This window comes from Necator americanus, chromosome I, assembly GCF_031761385.1.
Source record: "Necator americanus strain Aroian chromosome I, whole genome shotgun sequence".
NCBI lineage: Eukaryota > Metazoa > Nematoda > Chromadorea > Rhabditida > Ancylostomatidae > Necator > Necator americanus.
The window spans coordinates 2103409-2127620 of record NC_087371.1 but is presented as its reverse complement, the minus strand read 5'-3'; the positions used below and the strand labels follow the sequence as shown (position 1 = coordinate 2127620).

The window sequence follows — 24212 nt, the reverse complement described above, 5'->3', positions numbered from 1 at the left end:
AATTCCTGAATAGGGAGTTGCGAAGAATTTTGGCTGAGCAAGGATTTAAATGAATTTATTTTTTTTTGAGAAATTTTGAAGTTTTTGGGAATGTATATTTGTGTTCAATCGAATAATTTTAGTATCGCCAACAACGAAAACGTCGAGCCGGAATATCGGGTGGGTCGGTGGCAGCACTGCCAAGAAGTTGTGGTCCGTTAGCTTATGGCGGTGATAGTGGATGCAGTAGTGCTGGTATTCCCTTCTTCTGCTGCTTTTCCTACGTCTGTCCTCGCTTGTCTATGTATCTCAGTCTATCTGTTTGTTGTTTGTTCGACTAACTGTGTATGTGTTTACCTTTTTGTGTCCTTGAGCAGGTGATTTTTCCAAAAATTCCCCCTGTGTGGTCTCTGTGAACTTTTACGTTCGCTTTTTGATGCTTGCTGGGCTCGCTCGGATTCAGTCGTCCAGTCCGATTGTCAGCTTGTCATTTATTAATGATTGTCAATCAATTGTCATGCTTCTGATGACAGACAGGCCGTTAAAAAGCGATAGTATGCGGTTGTTCGTACGCTTAAGCGTTCATCTGTGTCGTCACACCCTAATTTTCCGCGACGATCCCAAAAATTCCCCCAAATATCAAGTGATTTTTGAGATTTTATCACCGCACCTGCATGAATCCCTTGGTGTTGTTGTTCTGTCAGCATCTTTTCGATTAAAATTTAAAAATCTCCTGTAAAAAAAGAGCTGATCGCTGGATTGGTAGCGATTTCAGGTGCGGCCACCGGCAGAGGTCCAACACTCGGTGGACGATCACCGCAGTCCTCATTCGACTCGAATACCGATGTCGCTCAGGTGATGAATTTTTGTTGTTGTTGTTGGTTTTGCGTGTTTTCGTTTTCTGTTCGGGACCACGTTGAAGATTTCTCAAGTTGAAAACACGTTATTAGCCTTGCTAAGCATCTATTCAGCATCTATTTCTATCGTTATTAATGTAGGTTCCGGAGACGAAGATACAGTATCAGGGCAGTATGTTCACATTTTATGGCTGTTCTTAGAAGAGGACAGGTTTCAGCTGTGCAGCAAATTAAATTTCATTCACTGTGAATTAATTGAATATGTCCTTTTCATGCATCTATCCGTTAATTCCATTCCATTGAGAAACTCTTCAACTCAACATCATCAATCTGACATCATATTCCGTCACCGTACCTCCTATGCATTCAGCCTTGAATAATTTTTCGATTTGTTTTAAAAGCGAAGGTTTTTTTCTTGCTCTCCACCGTATGAAAATGTGCAGAAAAATTAGGTGGTTCATGTTTGGGATCACTTCTCGCACGGATAGTATTGTGAAAAATTCAGCAATTCCTTGATGAGCACAAAAGCTCACACTGTTTCCGTCCAAGACCTTCGCTTTCACGTATTTCTCTGAAAATTTGCTCTTTATATTCAGTTATTGAATCATACTGTCAGTTAGTGCAGTCATAGAAAAAAATTAAAAATCATAGAAAATAGTTAAAAGAAAAAGTCATAGATAAAAGAAAAAACCATAGAAAATTTTTAAAAAATTAAGAGGCTAGAAAAAAAAGTCGAAAGGTGGCTGCATCGCCGCTTCTGCCTATTCCATGATGTCCTTGAAATTCTTCTAACGAAAACTCTGGCGGGTTAGTTTGGGACCAGTTCTCTATGAAAAGTACGTTCTCTTATGTGGGAAGCATTGAGCACAAAAAAATTAAAAACTAATTAAAATAAAATTAAAAGTGCTCACATTTCAACTAATTAAGACCAACTAAGAGAGAAAGAAACGAGAAAATCTAAATCCCAGAAAATTGTGGAGAAAAAAAAAACTGTTCTGGTTTCTCTGTTCTTAACTAAACAAAACGAAAAAGTGATAATTAATTAATAATTATCACAACGTAATTCCTTTGCGAGTTTCTCGAACAGTCTGATTTTTGCTTTGACGTGATGTATCTATTAAATTTCGCCGTATTCGCTAAAAAAATTCAAATCTATTTTTTATTTTTTTATTTTTGACGCGCTGAATCTTGCATGTGAATACGTTGGTTTCTTTCTTATTTTTACTCAGTTGAGACGTGGCGCGGAAATTGACACACTTAAGGCGTTTTTGTCAAGTTTGAATTAAATTACGTGACAATCGCAGATCGCAAATCCACTGCCTTTGCAGTGAATTTCGTTCTTTTCAAAAGATATTCATTCACAATAAATATAAATAAAATAATAAAAAAATAAAAATGACTTAAATATGTCTACAAATGCATTTTTAGTAGAAAAGGAAAACACCACATGATCTACTCTGACTATAGATTCCCTTTGTCTAATAAAATATCATTCATAATATTTGTTTATTTATCTATTACGCCCTAAGAGTAAGAAGCAAGGATTGAATATAAATAAACAATAGAAAATCCAGCAACAAAGAAAGAGTGGAAAGAGAAAGAGCAGGAATAAGTCACGCGAACGGTAAACTCAAGGGATGATTTAATAATTAGAAAAAAAAAGAACAGAAACTCAGCAGATTGGAACATAAGAGCCTTGGAAAATGAAATGAAAATGAGAAAGTGCAGGTAGGCTTTAAAAATTAATGGCTCCCATTCACATCTGCCAACATGATACCCTTCTAAAAAATTAATAGGTACAGCACCGACAGTTCGGCGTATACTTTGGCTCACTTTACTTTGTATGAAGATATAAATATAACGCTAAATATTTAGGGTCAAACTCGTCCAAATCGCGAATTTTAAACGTTGATTCGAGGTGAATAGAGATCACTTTCAAAGTAAATTAGCCATCTTTAGAGTAGAAGCTTTTTTTATGATGAGGAGTCCCTTCTCTCTTTAGATCTAATCACAAAATGCATGAAGAATTAGAAAAACGCCGACGACGGATGACATCATCCGGGAATCCCGTGCCCTAGTGCAGTTAGTAGGGTCGTTTTTAATTGTCTGCTACTCTTTCAGCTGCTTTCAGATCAGATCCTTAATGCATTTTCTTCCTGTAGATCTCGGAGAACAAAATCTTTCTGATCTCTACGAAGAGGAAAGTTGGCCACCCAAAAATCCTACGAATAAAAACTGTAAAGAACGTAATTTCCGCTGTAAGATTCGAAGAATTATTACTTGTAAAAGTATCCAATACGGTCGGGTTATCCATAAAGGAAAAGCAGAAATGCTGAATTTTCGGTCAAATTCGTCATCGGTTGATTTCAGCCGCTTCTTTGAATTTACTTGAAAAGGTGAAAATAAATAAATAGCACTAACGAGGGAGTTTTCCTCGTGACTAAAATTGTTCTTTTAGATAACCATAGAATGAACAGATATCTTTAACCCATTTCTATGTGATTCAAAGAAAAATGTGCTCTCTGTAGAGTTCTTTTTACTTTAAATAAAAATAAATAAATCAAATTAATTTCAATTTTAATTTTATTCTTTTTAAATCGACAATCTTTTTAAAGTACATTGGTTACTAATCCCAATTAAGTTGACAGCAACAAAATTCTGGAAATATTTTCTTCCACATCGAATAAATGGCTGACGGTCACCGCCTTCAGCACGTTATCAACGGGTTCCCAACCTTTCACACCAGTTAATATCACCTCATATAACATGTCGTGTTACCCAATCTTGTTCCCTGCAGGTGGAGACAGCATCGCAGGATCCTGGCAGGGACAGCCCAGATCCAGAAGGGTCTGCGCAGAACTGAATACTATAGTGGGCTAGCCGCGACCAATGTTGGGAGGTGCTCAGGGGTGTTTATTTCGACTGCACCTTTTCCCTCTTGCAAGTTTTAGAGCCGCCCCTAAACTCACGTTCCATACCTTTGGCGTTTTGACGGCATTTTTACAACGGACATTTAAAAAAAAGCATAAAGTCACTGTCGTATCAATCCACTTGGGATGCGCCAACGCGTTTTACTGGAATTCGTAATCGTTGAGGTTTTGGAACGCGTATTGGCCTATACAATGACTTAGGGGCCCAGTCGGTGATCAAGTCAGTGGTATTTATCCTCCCAGACACGCCTGGTACCAATCTATCGACCCCGGAGGGATGAAAGGTTTGGTTTGCACTAGGGCGGCTTCAAACCTTCGGCCGTGCGGCTACGACGGACCTCTAACCGACTGCGCCACACCCGCCCCTACCGGTATTTTATGTGTTTTACAATAGAGAAATATTGTTCCTTTTAATGTACACTACGGTACACCTTGGCTAACAATGAAACGAAGACATAAAAATGTATGTGTACCAGCGCCATGAATACATGAAAGTGTATAAGATGGATAAGACATCGCAGCGGCATCGTGGCGGGACCCCACGGCGCGAAGGCACAGATTGGACACGACACCACATTTTCGAACCGACAAATTCTACTGCAGACGTCCTAATAGACATTGCATAAGATTTTTCTAGGATATTTTGAAAGGAAAAAAACATTTCTATTCGATTTATGAAGAAGAAAGCAAAAAGATTTGAATTAGAAAGCAAAAAAAAAACAGCAAAAAAGAAAAAAGACTAAAAGAAACTAAGAGTAATATTTTAATGGGGAATATTTAAAAGCAGTGACATAGCTATTTATCTTTGCTTCTAGCCTCAGCCAAGTATTTCCAATTTTGCAGATTTCGATGAATTGGATGCGTATGAACGGATTGGGTCAAGGAGCGATTCGACCACTGCTGACCGGTGGTAACACGGCTGTTGCCAAGGTAAGGCGCACAAATTTTCATAACTTAACTAAAATTTTCATATAAATTTATAAATATAATATTTAAATATCTGAACTCTAACGCTACTTGATGAAGATGTGAGAAAAAATATATCAGAAAGTAGACCCAAGTAATTACAAGGAGGTTCCACGATTTTCGACAACTGATCCGGAAAGGAAAATCTCCTGAAATCCCACAAAAATCCAATAAAAGCAGTAGACCTTATACGTGAACGTGGTACTCAATAAAATATCTTATTGGAATTCTATTCCGATGAAATTTGTGGATTGTGTTTCACAACGAATTTGTACTTGATGTTTTTCCGGAATTAGAGAGAAGATATTGCCTTGTTTTGACGCAGTTCTTCCCGAGAATGTCTACTCATTAAATTCGTATATACGTACGTAATTACGTACGCTTCGAATCCGAAAATTGTCATTTTGTCTCCGTTCTCGACGAACTCAAAGGAGAGGGACGTTGAAATTGTTGCCGGCTTCGTCAAGCATGCTTTCTTCTAAGTTTTTTTAAACTTTTTTTACAATATCAAACTGGAAACGTTTCTTTGTAGGAAGGATTCCTCACATCCCTCGGTGTTTTGGTGGATTGATGATGGGAAAGGGTGCTCCTTTAACATAGCATCCTTTATCATCCTTTATCCAACTACAACGAATAGCTGAGCTCACATCCAAAACAGTTTGAATCCTGAGCGGATAAATACGATGAAAATGGAACCATGAACGCTGAATAAATGTTTCCACCACCCCCTCTGATGAACTTATTTATTTATTTATTTATTTATTTTCACTGGATACCACCTGAGTGTGTTTAACCGGCTGGATAAATGATACTACTACTATGAACTGTGGTAATTGAATTTTAACATTCAAATATATTTTACGGGTAATAGTTTGGAAAAACAGCTAAGGAATCCATGTATTGAATGGGTAATGGTATAGAAAACAACTAAAAAATACGTCCGGTAGAGAAACTGGAAGGAATCCTCTGAATCCTGTGGTAAACTGTGAAAGTAACGGAAAAGGTTTCCTTTTTTTTGCGAGATGTGGAAAACAAGAGGAAAAAGGAGTGTAAAAGCTAGGGGGGAACTTCAAAAATTCCTCAATATTTCTAGGATTTAAGGCGGGTTTTTCGGGAAAAAAAAATGTAGAGAGAGAAGAGAAAAAGTAAAAACAAGATCTAGGAGAGAACTTTTAGAATTCTCGGGGAGTTGTAGGATGTAAGGGAAATTTTATTCCCGACCATCATTGAATGAGCTGACCATTCTATCAATGACCTTCATCTAGGAAGTAGTTACTACTTCTACATAGTGTGTCCATCCTGAAACGGAGTATAAACGTTCGGCTACGTCCGTTTATCGCTCATTTCTTTCCTTGGAACACCATTTATTCACCAAAGTTCCCATTTATCTTTTTCTCATGCATTCCATATTGGTTTTTCTATTGTTTTTCTACGGAAACATCCCCTGAAAACTGCTTCGCGGACCTATTTCAAGGAATTCTCGTTGAGTGGGAAACGTACGGAGATGAAATTGTGTATGTTTACATTATTGAAAGCTATTATGGTGTTCGTGACCATAAATTCGGTAGATCCAGGTGAAAATTAACAGAAATAAGAGGTTCCACACACGCGACAATATCAAATAACAAATTTACGCTTAAATAAATATTACTAGGTAATAAATAAATGTTTCCTCATTAATATAAATGTTCTCAAGTTTTCCATTCAATTTACTTCCATTAATCATTCGATTCTGTCGAAATTGAATTGTCTAATTCTACGCTTCGCGAAAATTTCCGCAATTACACCATTCTCCACATCATTACGGTAAATCATCGCCATTCGCGTATTTAACGCATGAATTTAAGCAAACGCAAACGATGAAAAAAACAGAGAAAACGACGTCATTACTCCGCTTTCCATGAGAAATGAGGCGTTTCCTTTGTGTTCAGGCAAGCGTGCGATTTTCATCCGGACGCAGATCCACTTCAGCGTCGAAGAGGTAGAATTTCATGACAAGGGAAATTAATAGGAAATCATGAATGAAAGAGTATGTATGGTTGAATTTCGTCAAATTTTTGCTTCTCCACAATTTTTCGGATCGACTCGAACATATATCACCGATGAAAACATCCATATTATATCCATGTGCGAATAGCATTGTGTGAAATTCCTTATTTTTCCCCCGTCATCTTCGACATCAAAACAAATATGGTGGATATTTGAGCTGATACCTTTCGGTGACAGAAAATGGCTTATTGATCATAGTTTTTTTTTTGTGGGAACTGCTACCCAGAAATGTTTCAGTTCTTGAAATTTTCAAATCAGATCTTTTTCCCCGTGTTTATGCTTATTTTTTTTGTTTCTTCACTTGAGCCAGACACGAAGTTGTTGATATCCTTTATTCTTGGCTAAAGTTTCGAGAATATTGCCGTCATCAGAGCCTGAAAGGGCGAAATCGAACGTGAATTATCCGACCAAACGCCTCATTCGCCCAAAAAAAGAAAGTCCTACGTTTACTGCTGGGCCTCATAGCTACAAGTAGAAGAGAACATCGTACCTTAGGATCAGATGACTCTCCTGCTAAGGCTAGAAACCTGTTGTGAGGTGACTAGCGCAATCAAATATCAGCCTTAAAGGCATCACTCCACAAATCTGAGGTGGTACGGATTTCAGGTGGAGGTTTTTCAGGTTTCTTGCTAATTGCCGCAATGGCCCGGAAGATGCGGCGCGTGCACAAGGCTTGCGCGCTCCAATCGAACTCTTTGTAGAAAATAGTGCGCCGGAGTGCTCGAAGCCGTATCTTCCGGGCCGTTTTTTACGGCAATTAGGAAGAAATGGACGGCATCACCCCTCTCCATAATCTACGATCCCGTATACGAATACTCCACCTGAAATCCGTACCACTCTCAGATTCGTGGGGTGATGCCTTTAAATAGGGCGCGAGTTCCCCCGTTATGCAGAGACATTGCTCTTCGCGATTCATCTTTGGACCCCTGGAGAGGATCTAAAAGCAAGTACTTACTTTTACTTATGATTTATACTTACCGTTCAACATTTTACAACCACCTACATGTTCCCATCTTTTCTTCCACAACGGAAAAAGAATTTTTTTTCGTCGTATTAATTAAAGTATATTAGTAATTAAGTAGTAGTAATTAAGTATAGTAACAAAAATTGTTTTTTCCTGAAAAGCTGATTTTTGATGTGCGAATTATCTCAGAAGTGACGTGGAGCAAATATTTGCTTCTTCGAAATCCTCTTTGGAAGGTAACATTGGCGTATCAAATGTAAAGAAACACAAGAGATATTGAGCGAAAAAAAAATCTGTCTAATTAAGGGAATATAAAATTAGAAACGAAAACTCACAAAATTTGTAATCGCGTTAGAATGCGATCTAATTTTTCACACCCCCAATTTATGTGTGTTCATTTCTGCTCGCTTAGCATCCGGCACTTTTTGGGAATTTGATTCGAATTGGATGCATTATGCCACGAAATTGACGATGTTAACATTTCCCTGTGAAAAGATAGAATTAAGGTGTGGATTACAAGTATGACCAGGATAAGCGTCAATCCCCAAACACTGTCCTGAAAAACCGCGTGGGAAAAGGCTCCGTCGGTCGAATTTTCCTACGAGGCGCCAAACAACGTGCCACGTATGCGAGCGCAGGCACATGCGGAGCGTCTGCGAGCGAGCACAATCGATGATGCAGTTTGATGTTTGAGTTTGTAGGAAAATGAAAACTCAGGAATAAATCAAGCAACCGATTTTAACACTTTCCCTCTTTTTTATCCTTTTTCTGCAAGGGATGGAAGAGTTCAATCTTATTCGGAGCTGCAAATTTTTCTGAAAATCAATAATAACGTGTAAAAGTCAGAATACAAAGAGAACATCTGTTTTGGATCCGTAAGGAGGTAGCAGAGTTCCCTCAAGATTCAAATTAATGGTTAGATCTCATGGTTTTGCTATCTTTGATACTAATGAAATTACTCTTTTCTCAAACCCCGGATTTTGGCCCTGGAGAGGATCATATGTTTTTTTTTTTTAAATTTAACGTTTAGACTTCTACAGAAACCGAACGTTTTGGATGTCCTGGATATTCAAGCATTGCTCCCGTCGCAAATTTTTTTAGTGACTTTCCCTAAGTTTAGTTCTGGCTAGTAAATTTTTTATGAATGCCATTGTCAAAAAGTGCATCAAAATTTCTCACAATTTCTACGTTATGGTGATCAGAAAAATTCCAAAAATTTGCTGGACACCTCAAGAATTTGTTGGAAATTCCTCTGGCTCGCTAAAATTACGTGACGAAAAAGCTCAGAGTAGATTTTCATTTGGAAGTATGTATGAGTAAGAGAGCTTCTGCACTTTTCTGGATATCAAATACCAGCTCGAACGTTCTGCCTTTCACTTTTAAAATGAATTTGACTTCATTTACTTGACGGGCTGACGGTAATAAATAGTCGGTTGATGTTTCCGTGCCACCCGAGTCTTTTTTTTTTGTGGTCGAGTTGCAGCGAGTATTTATTACCTCGAACTTGGTCATTTGAGCCAAGACAAAAGAAAAGAATTAAAAACGACCATAAGCAACTCAAGGCACACTCAAATGAAACATTGAAGCAGCAATAAAATGCACTATACATAAGCAAATAAGTACGGGAAACGAGTGACAACAAGAATAAGGCAAAGTGATAATAAAACAAGAGGTTAAAAGACTCCTGACAGAATCCTGCGAGCTTTGACGCGCGAGAATCCACTGAATGAGGAATAAATACTCTAGTAGACTGCTTATATAGTGGTCTTCCTGACCGCTCCCATGTTAAGGGCATCACTCCACGAATCTGAGGTGGTACGGATTTCAGGTGGAGTATTCGTATACGGGATGGGAGACTATGAAGAGGGGGGTGATTCCGTCCATTTCTTCCTAATTGCCGTAAAACACGGTCCGGAAGATACGGCTTCAGGCGTTTTGGCGCACTATTTTCTACAAGGAGTTCGACTGGAGCTCGCCAGCCTTGGGCGGCGCCGCATCTTCTGGGCCGTTTTTTACGGCAGTTAGGAAGAAATGGACGGAATCATCCCTCTCTCCAAAGTATCTGCACCACCTCGGATTCGTGGGGTGATGCCTTTAAATGGGAACTACGGCTGAACTATCGCTCTTCGTGTACTATTTATCTTAACGTTGCTTCTCTTTTGTTTCCATGGCACCCTCGTCCTCTTACGATTCGCCCTCTCATGGCACATATCGAAAGGTATAAATTTCGAAATTTTCTGCTTCCTTCCCATAGGAACATCGCCGGCTTAGAATCGCTCGCCCGCGATAGGGCGCTTCCGCATTACGACATGCGGTTGACCGCATCTCCGCTGGAAGGTGTCGTCCTTGAATACAGTTATGCTTCTCGATCTACAGCTTGAGCTCGCTCAGAATCCACTCATTCGTCATTACTTCAAAGTCTGAGAGAGTTGGCGTCTCGCCGGAACAATCCCCATCGACACCCACCGTGTGACCCGAGTACCCTCAGGCAGACGATGTCCAGCACGTCAGCGTCGCGTAACAGAGATTCTCTACCAACGGGTTCCCTCTAGGTATTCGACGTACTTGGAATGGGCGTTGGTAGTGTGACAGCACTTTTTTGCAATATCTGATTAACTTTTTGACGATTTGTTCCCAAGGTGTTTATTACGATTTCGGAAAAGTGTACGAAACTCAATCGTACAATTCGGTTCCGGCTTAGACAAAACATTAGACATTCGTATTAGGCTGTGATTCATTTCAGGAAACTTCATAATTCTGCAGAGATGCAGAAAAAACTCCAGCCAAATAACTGTGCAAGTTATGTAGCCCGTACCTGTTCAGAGCTCATGCTCAAATCCCTGATTAGACTTAATATGAAGAGGGACACCGCTAGTAGGCAGCAATCTGACCCGTGTACATATGTACGTGGCCATTTGAAATGAGTTTGCCTTGCATAGTCATCTACTGGGTTCGCCATTAAGTTCTGACTTTTTTTAAGTTTTAGTTTCTATAAAAATAAAGAAGAAATGAATCCCAAGTCAATCAATAATGTATTCTTTGTTGTTGTTCACAGCTTGTTCCAAACTTTCAACAAACTATTCAACTCTTCGACCATACAAGTCGAAATTGTCATCTTTAAATCGTTTGAATCACCTTTGAGCTGTCCCATGGGACATCGCTTTTTCCCCATACACTTCACAAACCTCTGGAGCAACTTCTTTAGTTTTCACCCTTCGATTAAACACAAAAAACGAGCTGTCAAAAATATTCTTTTCATCGACGTGAGACTTTTTTGACGTGAAAATAACACAAGGTAAAAAAAAGGTGAAGAGGAAAGCATAAAACACTAAGTACGCTAACACAAACAGCGCTAACACGCTATTCCGTAGACCACATTATTTTCCATCGAATAGCATAAAATACATTGTTAAAATATTTTATTTTCACGCAAAATCTTTACAAAAACGCCACGGGGCATATAGGGAGGAATCCAAGAAGAAATTTGAGAAAACAATGCACGGTTAGTGAAAACGAATCAGTGAAGCCCTTAAAATTCCATTAATCGCTTAAGAGAAGTTTGAGAATTGATTTAACATAATTCTCGTAATTTTTCGACTATTCGTTTATACTTCGGATAACTGTTCTTTTCATTTTTCAGTCATCAACAAATCTCGGGCGAGTTAGTTCGCTACGAAAAATGCATGCGATCTCAAGTCTGGAGGATCGCGTACCATCATCACATCATTACGAGTTTGACGGTGAATTTTTATCGTTTGGAGATTTTTTGGGGTTATTTCAGCCGAACTGAAACAGCGTTGGGTCATTTGTGATTCCTTGAAGTACATACTCGAAGTAAAATATGGCCTGAATGTGCGTCTACGGTCTGCTCGTCTGGATTTTGACAACCACAACAATTTCACGGTGAACGGACGTCGTTACGGGATAAAAGAATTTTGTGCAGCCGTTGCACATTTCATGTATGTGGAGAGAATTGGCGTGATGGAGAAATTTCCAGAAAAAAAAACACTCAGTCTATGATACAATTCCGCTTCAGTGCTTCGTTTTCCTCTTACAACCACTTGTAAAGGTTCGTTCGTCACCGCTTCAACAAATTTCGTTGAAGTTGATTGGAAGTGGGATTCACCAAGTCACGAAAACACTCTTGGATAGACTTCCTGTTCTCTTTTCGGGCGGCCACATTTTTTTCTCTGTCACTTCACGTGGATGGAATTCCAGAAATGTAAGAAATGAAGGAAATACTGGCGTATGGAGTACATTCGATGGACTGGATGACATTCTTTTACTTAAATAATTAATGGATTCATTTATATATCCACTTCACATTCAACACCTCATTCTTCTTTTCATTCATTCATTCATTCATTCATTCATTCATTCATTCATTCATTCATTCATTCATTCATTCATTCATTCATTCCCTCATTCATTCATTCATTCATTCATTCATTCATTTGTTCATTCAGTCTTCATTCACTTCTTAATCCATTCAACACCTCATCGTTTCTTTCATTCACCCATTCATTCATTCATCCATTCATTCATTCACTTATTCGTATATTTACTCACCCATTAATTCATTCACTCATTCATTCATTCATCGTTTATTCACCATTCGAACGTCGAAAAGATCAGGCATTCATCAAATTGTTCATTCAATTCTTTTTTTTCTCGACATCGACATATTTTACAGGAATGAAGTCCTTAAGCTTAGTTCGACCCTCTCGTGTTCTTACATTACTTATTTGTTTATTTATTTCTTCGTTCATTCTAACATTCTTTCTTTTTTTCTCGTCCCCTTTCTTCCTTTTCATTTTCTGCCTCTGCGGGATGTAATTCGTAAATGAGTTCTTGGCTGTGATTTATTACTGGCTCTTTTCCTTTCGTTTCAGTTTCCATAAATCCTTTTTAATTGCCATGCATTCATTTTCATTCATCATTTATTCTTTCTATGTTAAATATGAGTTCATTCCCTCCTTTTTCCTGATGCCCTAAAACCACACCGAATCGAAAACAACAGCATGAAACACAATCCGATGATCTTGATTTCCGGTTACCCCATAAGCCGAGGAGGGGGTTTCTATTGCAATTCTTCCAGAGAAACCAGCGCTGAACTAACCACGCTAAAATTTTTCTCTTCAAATCCTATCGGTCAGTTCTTTCTGGACACGAAAAACTAACCGGGTATCCATTAAAATCTGGCTAGGGATGCTGTGTGAGATGAATTTCGATCCATAAGCGCTCAGGATTTCCTGACGAAGTCATGTCACCGGCGGTTTTTATGCAGAACCTATCGCTGAAATGTCAGTCCGTTGGTTTGCTAAGCCACAAAGTTGTCACATAAGTTTCTTTCATACTTTTTTAATTTTTTAATTCTTTTTCCCGACAAAAAATCTTCCAATCAATAATGCTATCGGCAGAATAATCAATAGCCGACGTTCATTGATGTGGTAGATTGCCAATTTTTTTTTGGGCTTAAGACTCAGGATGCTGAGAATTAAAGTGTTAACGATCGTGGAAAGAAACTTATGGGACCCTACAATACTTAAAAAGGTGCCTAATTTGTTGAATTTAAAAAATATATAGAGTTTGAGGTTGATTGCAGTCAGATCGAAAAAGAGCTTGCAAATTTGTTGAGGAAAGCAACAAAAAATCCTAAGACCCTGAAAATTTCAACATCTACTTGTTGTTATGTGAAAATAACACGTCCCTGGAAAAAAAATCGGAAATTTCTGGCTTCTTTCACGATTGCGTAAGAGATTTCCGCTTGTGTCTTTCTTGTATCCGAACTCCTTTTTGCATTTGATGCTGTCGGCGGGGACTAGAGGCTGTTTCTAAAAATTGCGACGTCTAAATTTAATCACGAGGGCACGGTCTCGCGCCGCGTTGATGTCTACTGTAGATCCATGTTATACGGACACGCAACAACGGATCGAAACTGGGAAGCCGTGAGGTTCCGATGAGGTTGCGCGTTAAGATTATTTCTAAGTAGAAAAATTCCTTGCGTATGTGCTGCAGCACAGACCGTGTCTGTATTTCCGCGTCTTATGGAGAATAGTTCATTTCGACATTCATATCCAAGAAGAAGATAAAATCGTGGAGAAAGAAGGTTTCCATAAAACAAAAGCGCTTTTTCTAAGTTTTCAGATTTTTCAGAGTTTTTCGAAGTTAATTGCAAGAAGGAAAAAAAACTGTAGAGTGGCTAACGTCTGCCTAGCAGACGCTTACTACGCAGAATTTTTTCCTCCTTCTATCCTCCTTCCTTCTATCCTGCTACTTCTATCCTGTACCATATTTTAGGGTAATTCTCTGCATTAAAATTACAATTGCAATTTACAGTTACAATTTACAACTACAATTACAGTAGCAATTTTGTTCTGATTTGTGTTACAAATAATTTCTGATTGATAAGTGCTTATTAGTACAGTATGCCAACGATTTATAGCATAAATCATTCCTAAATGGTTCTAGGAATCCATGAGAATTATGGCTTACGTTCTTGGATTTCATATCGTTTCATTTCTCTGCTCTCGTGATTTATTGAGAATTCCGGACGCTTAAATAAATGATGTCAGTGTTTTACTGTGCACGAAACGTTGCATTATTGGGAAAAAAGCCGACCGAAGCGCCAATTATGCGCTCGAAATCAAAATTTCTGGAATGCAATTGTTTATCTCATAGGAAAATGACGCCGAATAGTCTTAGTGGAGAAAATTTTAAACAATATCTTCGAATAAAGTTTGTTTTTTCCCCGCGAAGAGGCCGCTATAGTCGAATTTCTATTCTTTTCACCTCTTCCATGTCCCGTTTTCTATTCTGAGCCCCAGTGAATTCTGATCTCATCAAGCGTGAATATAACAATAGATTCCATAAAAATAGTGGACACTATGGAAAAATATCGGATTTGTTTTCTAACCTAATTAGGAATCGGTCCATAACAGGGTGTTATTGCTAGACGAAGCGTAAATATGTCAGTTTTCACCTTTGGCCCCATATTTTTCTTGTATCCGGCACTTGACTACGTTATCCGAGAAATTTTAGATGTGGAATTTGCCTTGATTGTAGCAAAAATTCCGGAAATGTGGAATTTTCCTTGATTGTAGCAAAAATTCCGGAACTACTTTGCAAAAGGAAGTGGAAACAAAATCAAAAGGAATTCTGCACAATATGAGGAATCGGTGGGCAAAAAGTACTAAGGGGCATCAGTTCAACAAACTACGAAACTCTTTACTTTAAGAATTCGGTGAAATTGAATGAAAAATGTCAAAAGAGTTCAAATTAGGAGTCAAAACCACAGTAATTGCAATGAAATTTGCTTGTTTTCTGCTATTTTAGAAGATAAAACTTTCGCTTTATTATTCTACTGTCGTAAAGAGTTGTTTCGTTGCGTGTATTGATCACCCGGAGTGGTTTTCCCCCTCTGATCCCAGGATTTGTCTAGAGATGTTTTCTTTGCTTTTTCACTGGGCTCTTTGATTCAGACAAACTTCGCTTCAAGCTCACCCTTCCATTGGCGTAAAGAGGTGTTTCGTTGCGTGTATTGACCATTCGGAATGGTTTTTTCCCCTCTGATCCTGGATTTGTCTGGAGGTTTTTCTTTCCTTTTTCATTGCTCTCTTTGATTCAAAAAGACGGAGTTCGCTTCAAGTTCATACTTTTACTGGCGCAAAGAAGTGTATCGTAGCGTAAATTGATCTCTCTGTGTTGTTTCCCCTCTGTGATCCCTGGCAATGTCTGGAGTTTTTTCTTTCTTTTTTTCACTGTGCTTTTTGATTCAATAAGACGAATTTCTCGTTGTTACTGGCAGAATTCTGAGCTCAGGATTTCCTCGAACCTCTTCTTTAAACAGATTCATTTCGAGTATTTTAGTCGGATAAGGTGATTTTCGAGATGTTAGCCCCGCCCATTAACTACTCCTCCACCAATCGTCGACGTGTATCTGGAAGTGTTCCCTGTGCAAAAGCGTCGTCCGGTTCCGCCCATTCCCTTGTACTTTTCCGTTCTCCTTGTTGCTAAAAGTCGTCGGATTGCACTGATACTTCTTCATTTTATTGTTTCTTTAACGCGTATGACGCCTCTAGCAACCCCCTATGGGACCTTCCCAGCGCTGTCGCTTTGTGTCGCTCTTCTTCTCACTTCAGCCGTTGCCATTTAAACGGCTATTTATTTTAAATTAAGTGTCATGTGTCCATCAAGTTGATTGCACGTGCCACCTAGGAACGCGAAGTAAACACACCATCAGAAAATGCCAATTGCCAATACATTTCATGTCGCATCCTTACGCTCTGGAGAATTTCCTGCAATAATTATAAAATTTGAACACCACTTTTTTCCCTCAGGTCCCGTAGGACTCGGATTTTTATTCAAAAGTGCAGAAGAAAGAAAAAAAAACTATTTCCTACTACTGTAACTTGCACTTTTATGAGTCCTGCCGTACGGTATGATGTAATTGCGGTAGAGCGTCACACTTTGTCAAGTCCGTAATTTCACCAAGGATACGGAAAGTTTTTCTTCGCGCTGACGAGTTGTATTTTTCAAAGCAAACTATGTTGTTAGATTTTCGGCTGACAGAATCTCCACCGACGGATGATTGTTTTTTTTTCTCTTTGCTCCTGTCTTTTTCCCTCTTTTCATCTTTTTCCCCAATCTTCCTGCTATTCTCCTTTAGATTAACTTCTTTCAGCTTCGCCAAGACTTTTCTTTTCGCGTTTTCCTCTTTTCCTTTTTTCTCCTTCTCTTCTTTTTCATCTCCTTTTTGACTTTCTGTCTTTGGTTCACGTCTTTTTTTGTCACTTTCTTTTCGTCTTTCCATTCATCAGAATGATATATTCGTTAATTCATTCGTTCGTTTATTTGTTCAATTCATCATTCCTTCATTCATTTATTCGTTCATTCATTCATTCGACGATTCATTTTTCGATCATTTGTCGGTTTATTTGAGCATTTGAGGATCGGTTAGTGCTCCCCGCCTCAGCGTCCATTTCTCCTTCCTTCTTTTTCTGACTTTGAGCGGAGTACAAAACCGCTACTAATTTATCCTTTGAAATCCGTCTCTGACGGATTAATCCATCGAAAATCGACAAAATCTTTGGGAGTGGACAAAATTAAAAATATATATTTGAAAAATATAATAATAAAATAGTTAAACGGAACTGAAAGGAAACTATAAAACAGAGTTCGAAAGCAAATTAGTCGCTTATTTCAAATATACTTCCTACATTTTAATTTATGTATTGTTATTTTATTACATATTATTATTATATATTTATATCATTAATATTTATTGTTTTATATTACTATTTTGTTTATTTATTCATTTAAGTATAGCTCCTATAGTTTAAATTGGACAAATGTGTCAATTTTGGCCTGTAAAACAGGCAAAATTTTCCCCGAGACGACGTTAATTGCCTACAATTATAATTAGTGATTAATTACAATTAAATAGTTCTGTCGAAGAATTCGTGATTTCAACGTCTCATTTCAATAATCCAGAAATTCTGGAATTCGATACTGTGGATGACGTACAATTCTTGTCCTAGCAACGATTACATTCACCTAATCCCCGTACGGGTCTCACAGTGAAATACGACCAGCTGAGAACGCACGCAAAGTGTTCGCACAAAGTCCGCAAATACACCAGACATATATTCCCACGTTGCTAGCGCTGTGTGATTTCCACTCAATGCACTTTTCTACAGAAATATTTCTATCCAAGAAGAATTCCCAGAGTTGTTGCCGACGGTTGGAAAATTATATACGACACTAGGATAAATGAATTTACATTCGAGTGGTACGGTATATATGAGAGCTTAGTCAACATAAGCTCATAAGCTTTTTTTTCAATGGGGAGGTAGGGAAGGGGGAGGCGGGAAATTTCTCATTCAAATTATTTTTCGATTTTTTTTTTTTGGCTGAGGAGAAATGCAGTAAAGTGCAACAAAAAAAAGATATAATATCATTAACTGGAAAAAAAAGAAAAAAGAAAAAGGAAAAAAGAAAAAGTAATTATAAGCAAGAAAATTAAATTTACTTCGGAAAAAAAAAACCATAAAAATGAGGTGGAAATGACAGTTTTTGAAAAGTTTCTCTTTTTTCTGGGATATTTTTGTCGAGAATCACGATGGGACGGTGGATTTCCATGAAACACTCGTACTTTTCATGAACTCATTACTACTTATTATTTATTTATACGTTATATATATATATATACTTTAACTTTACTTTGTATATACTTTAACTTATTTAACTTTCAATTAATTTTTAATTTTTTCTATTTTCCTACTTTTCTACTTTACTTTTTCTATTTTTCTGTTCTATTTTTCTCTACTTTTACCACATGCTCCGTTAAAGTACGATGAATTTGTCTCAGAAACTCAAGGCACCCTCACCTAAACTCCGAAATTCTTTTTTTTAGACAGATGATTCTTAACCATAACATGAGGCCTGGAAGCCTTATCATTTCACCAAAGATTTTTTTTCCTTTTTTCCACGAGAACCTTGAAAGAATACATGGTTTCTACTTCTTTTTCTTTTCTTTTCTTTTTTTTTTGATCTTATTTTTCCTTGAGCAGATGTTGAGCTGGTTCAAAGCCGATTCGACTCTACGTGATCATTTCTACCGTACCTCATACCTATAAGCCCGATAATGTCAGTCATAACTGAATGAATGGGCAATATTTTTTTTTCCGCGGCGGAAACAAAAATCAAATAATTCTACGGTCACGAGAGCTGCAACCCTGCGGCGATGAATCTTCGGCCGGCCGCATTTCTTCCCGTTTACTCTCGTCTCTCGTTAAGCGGAAGCGGGGACAACGTTAGCTGCTATCAGACGATTAAATGCTTGCGGTCGTCATGGAAACCGTTGATGAGATGATCCCTTTTCGGAATTGAATCATACAGCTTTCAGCTTTTCATCAACAGACTGTCAGACGGGACCCCGCTAATCACTTATCCAACACCTATATCATTCACTATGCTTAGCATATCAATATATCACTTATCTTTAGTATTACGGTAATGCTTGCAATGAGAATGTGTGCATTTATTTATTTACTTATTTATTTATTTATTCACTTCAAAAACCTATAGGTGTGCAATTGTGCAATGCAATATAAACATAACGTATGCAATTAGTATTACGGTAATGTCTGCGATGGGAATTTATTTATTTATTTATTTGTTTATTCACTTGAAAAACTTATAGGTGTGCCATAAAGCGAAAAAAGTATCACGATAATGTTCGTAATGGGAATTTATTTACTTATTTATTTATTTATTTGAAAACATCTACAGATGTGCCATAAAGCAAAAAAAAAACAATATGGAACAGAGCTCACTAGAATTTCGCTCAAGTTTCAAACAGCAACAGGAATTATCTATATTACCTACTATTTATTTTATTATTATTATATTTTATTATTCTGTTTTATTATATTATCTGTAATGGAACTACCAATTCTGATTTTTGAATTAACAAGAGAGTATTTTTTAAAAGTTGTTATATCTACATATATATGATTTACTTTGATTTAACTTAGATTTTTTTTCGGATTTTTGTAGTTTCAAGGATATTTCCCGTCTTAGATAAGGTTTTGGTACTCTCTCAGGAAAACTCAGAAAATTCCTAGGATTTCATTCGGATTGTCTGAAGTTTGTTTCTTTGATGAAAAATGGACGAATGCCAAATCATGTTTTGTTTATATTTATTGTTATGTTGTTTGTTTTAATTCAAATTTTGATCTTAGTTTTTTTTTATATTAAATTACTTTTTGACCAAAAAGGAGTTTTTATTTGGTTTTCAATTCAGGATACATGAAATGTAAATATAAGTAAATAATACACAAGTTAAGTAAATAAATGTGAACATAAAAAACATAAAATATAAAAAATGTCCTTAAAATATGACATAACACCATATGATATAATATAATACAGTGTAAAATATAAAATAGCGAAATAAAATGAAATAAAATAAAATGGAGTAAAATATAAAATTATACAAAATAACATATTAAAAATAATAATAATATAAAATATCAAATCGCTGTTTTCATCCTTTGAACCATGTTTTGCAGACATTTTTCTGGCTACAGAGCTATGTCGAATTGTCGACCGTAAACACACAACACAGACTTCTTGCCGCTGCGCTATACTACTTCATCATCAATTTTAACCTTTTCTTTAAGCTTATATCTACAGTATTTTTTAAATTTTTAGCTCTAGTACAAATGTGCAGAACTTGCAAAGTCTGACATAATGGTGACAGTAGGGAATGTCGTGACCCATCAGCTACATTTAAAGCGATGGGAAAAGTAATAAAAGGAGTAGTGGTAAAAAAAGTAGTGAAGTAAAGTAGTAAATGGATTGAAATTCTCGCTTTAAATATTCTACCTTTTCCTTCTGTCAGAAAATGGCAAAATCATCATCGTTTCATCATTTCTCCTTTTTTTTTGAATTTTGAATTTTAAAGAAAAGCTTTAAAAAATTCTGGACGCATCGAGAAGAACGGCAAATTCTCAGCGAAAACAGCTTCCACTCGTTGACAAAGATAGTTAATTTGGCTTATCCACGATGGATTCCCTGGGGAGATTTTCAAAATCAAATTTTGTTATCTGGGAACTAACTACGGTAGCGGTGGATTCGTTTGAGGAGGAGTTTCTCTTCGATTCAAGATATTTATTTCTCTTTTGAGGTTAAAGAGAGTTATTATGAGGTAATCTTGTACTGCTTTTCATCTCCGTCGGCGGTTTGAATTTCTTTGAACGACATCACCAGAAAAAATAAATTTTTCATTTTTTGCTCCGTGTATACCTCATGTTCATGTTTAAAATACGGTGAATTTGTCTCAGGAACTCAAAGCACCCTGTAAGCTCCGAGTTTCTTTTTTTTTCGATGATTCCTAGTCATGACGCGAGGCATAGAAGCCATATCACTTCCCCAAGGATTTTTTTTCCATTTTTTCACGAGAACTTTGGAAAAATATGTGGTGGAGGAAGCAAAGAACGTTTTTGGAATTTCTGGACAACTGCACTGACCTCACGCCATTGGAAATGGGGAAAAAATGTCTGTCTTTTCCAGACAGGCTTTTATCGACAGGGATTCCTCATTCTCCAGCACCATTGAATGATGTTTCCTTTTCAAAAAAAAAAAAACTATGGCGATTGCAGCGGATCGTTCGGTGGAAAGACGTTCGGTAGAACTCTCTATTTCATTAAATCGGGTAGAATTGGGAGTTTTTTTTCTGATTTTTTTCCCTACAAACTATTTATTTCCCTTGCTGTACGTACTTCTTCCACTTGGGTAATCCTAAACAACTCATACTTGCATTGAAAATTCCCTGGAAAATTTCCTGAACTTTCTCAAAGGTCTTCTCACTCAGGTCGCTGTTCATGTAGTTTTTTTTTAGCAGATCTCCATTTCTGCTTGGCATCTTTCCAAATCTAAAAAATCTATGAAAGTCATATTTTCTTTCAATAGAATTTATTTGGTAAAAACTTGAAAAAAAACCGAAAAATTGCATCTGGCCATTAATTTTTCATGTTCAGAAAATTAAATGGTAGTTTTTCCGTCTTGAAATTTTCCAGGATGTCGAATGCATTATTCATCCGATGGAAATTCGCCGCTTTGATCTGCTTTTCTTTGCATGAAATCCAATGAGATTCCAAAAAAAGTGTGCAAATGCTAGACGCTATATTTTCTTCTTTTCTTCTTTCTTTTCTTTCTTTTTTTCGCTGCTAATTTTCTTAAGCCATAAATCTTCTTCTCGAGAAAAGCAGTGGTACAGAAATGCAATAAATTTGCTAATGACCTTCTGATCCCTTCGTTAATTCGATGCACCCTAAGGCAGCAGCAGCAGCTCGGCTGGATTTCCGTCATTTTTATTGGATGAACAAACGCAGGAACGTTCTTCTGGGGATACTTATCGTCTTTTCAGCAAATATCGTTGATTTATATGCGCAGATCACGGATATACAGAGCTGTTCCGTAATTTGAAGCCTTCAACAGATATTAGATGATTCTTGGGTGCATGCGGAAGAGAGAAAAAAAAACCGCCAACCAATTTTTTTGGATTAAATAGTGGCTGGCGTTCGAATGTTTGGCTGCTCCCTAATCTTCTCATTGAGCGGGTCCATTTTTCCCTCAAAGTCACCTCATTTGCATCGTTCAGCCACACACTGTAAATGAATTACCCTCCCATCAATTGTTTTTGGAGTGTTTTCTTAGAAATATAATGCGGAAGTGGGCCTAGGTCTGCCCATTCATTCAATCATTCATTCATTCTTCCACCCATTCATCTATTCATTCGTTCATTCATTCACTCAATCAACCGCTCTTCATTGCATTCGCCCATTCAGTGACCCGTTCATTCATTCATCCATCCGTCCGTACATTCATTCGTCCATTACCTCCTTCAATTCAATTCATTCAATCAATCCAATTCATTCATTCATTCATTCATTCATTCATTCATTCATCCATTCATTCATTCATTCATTCATTCAATCATTCATTCCTTCCTTCCTTCCTTCCTTCATTCCTTCATTCATTCATTCCTCTATACATTCATTCATCCTTCACCCGATTCGGTCTTATTCATTCATTCATCTTTTCATATATGTACATGTGGAGCGACTTTATGTTTCCTTTTTCTTCTATTCATTTTTTTTTCTCTAGAAAGTACAAGTCTAACGCACAATACGTGCACTTAATGATTTCCTGAATTTCAATCCTCACCGATCATATGTTAATTAGCTTCTCTTTTTCACTAATTTGTTCGAAAATTTCCTTTTCGTTTGCAACATAATTTGTTTCAACCTCATTAGCGCAAACCTAACTCTATGTAGTTTCCGTAATTTGATTTTCTCATGCACTCACGACATGTCCGTGTCCAGTTTATTTCTATTAAATTAAAGATGTCCGCATTTTTTTTTCTTGTCGGGCTCTGCAAAATTCTCTCGTAAGACATGTAGTCCGCATGTAGTGATGTTTCCTGGTTAATATTAGAAAAAGTGAGTTAGGAATGTTTTTTTTTTCCGTAAGAAAAAAGTTTTCTTTAAATTAATCCAGCAGCGCTATCGGATAGGATATAGGAAACTAGTGGGAATTATTGTTGTTATTTTTCATCGGGGGCTTATTGATGGCATATCTGCACGAATGACACTGCCAACCACTGTCAATCGCTCATATTCTGTTTGAATTATATATGAGAAAAATAATTAATTACGAGAAGAAAATTCGGTAGAATTTGATCGTTTTTTGCGAACCGTCATCTGTTCTGTCGACAACTATACAAATAGTAGGTTTAAAAAAATATAAAAAATAAAAAAAATAAAAAAAAATAGTTAATAATTTTGAAAACCTCAGTGGTCGAGCATGGGAAAGCGGAAAATATGAAATTTTGCTGGTTCTACAAACAAAAATTAGAGAACTATAATTTTTTTGCCCAAAAATTTTAAAGGGACCTCGAAAAGAATATTCTGAATTCGAAATTCCACCTTAACGTTGTCATCTCTAGCTCAGAGGGATTTAACCTCTATACTTTTAGAATTTGGATCCCGACATTCATTCATTCATTCACTCGGCATTCAAGAATAACTCATTCACTCACTCGTTCATTCATTCAGATTTGGATCCTGACATTTACCCATTCATTCATTCATTCATTCATTCATTCATTCATTCATTCACTCATTCATTCACTCGGCATTCAAGCATAACTCATTCACTCACTCGTTCATTCATTCAGATTTGGATCCTGACATTTACTCATTCATCCATTCATTCATTCATTCATTCATTCATTCATTCATTCACTCGGCATTCAAGAATAACTCATTCACTCACTCGTACAATCATCCATCCATTCGCCTATACACTCATTGCTGCCGTCGATGTAATCATTGGACTTTGCCTGACTTTGCTTCCTTGATTCTGAGAACTATTCCGTGAGCCATGTGTCAGAATGCATGCGATAATCACGTGAATCCTAAAACATGCTTGGATTCATCGATGCGTAAATCCCATGTACACGAACTAATTATGAGGTGCAGATGAAAGTAGCGTTTAGTTGAACACATCCGCACATCCATCGCATGCACATCGATTCGTACCATGCTGTGCTCCAAAAGCAGTTATCGCTCAACCTCAATACGGTCGAAATTATTCCCCCTAGGACCTGCAATTACTCTCGGTCCCAGGCCAGGAAGTCCGGCTTTTGTGACAGATTGCAAGCTTGCCGTCGCCGCCGTCACCGCCGCTACCGCCGCCACCATCTCATCACGAAAAGCCATCCGGATTATCCGCTGTTTTCAACGGCTAACGGCTAGTCGAGGATTTTCCACTTAGGACCGATTTCCCCCTCCCTTCCTCCCCATTCCACCGCCTTCATCATATCGCCTTAGGAATCTAGAAATATCCATAGAAAGCATTTCAATCAAATTACTCTTCCAACGCCATCATCCGTACCAC

The 24212-nt window shown here is 37.4% G+C and overlaps 1 protein-coding gene across 2 annotated transcripts in view; it reads left to right on the top strand.

The window, feature by feature from the left end:
• The window catches only part of RB195_004236 (uncharacterized protein), a gene marked incomplete at both ends in the record, with an annotated part of 89314 nt that overhangs the window by 50945 nt on the left and 14157 nt on the right, over positions 1–24212 (top strand). The window contains 4 exons of one of the 2 annotated variants that reach the window (XM_064181068.1): positions 123–159; positions 755–834; positions 4610–4696; positions 11386–11485. In XM_064181068.1, the coding sequence (XP_064033259.1) occupies positions 123–159; positions 755–834; positions 4610–4696; positions 11386–11485 (304 nt within the window). Of the gene's footprint in view, positions 1–122; positions 235–754; positions 835–4609; positions 4697–11385; positions 11486–24212 lie in introns of both variants that reach the window. The other variant, XM_064181069.1, reaches the window with a different exon arrangement.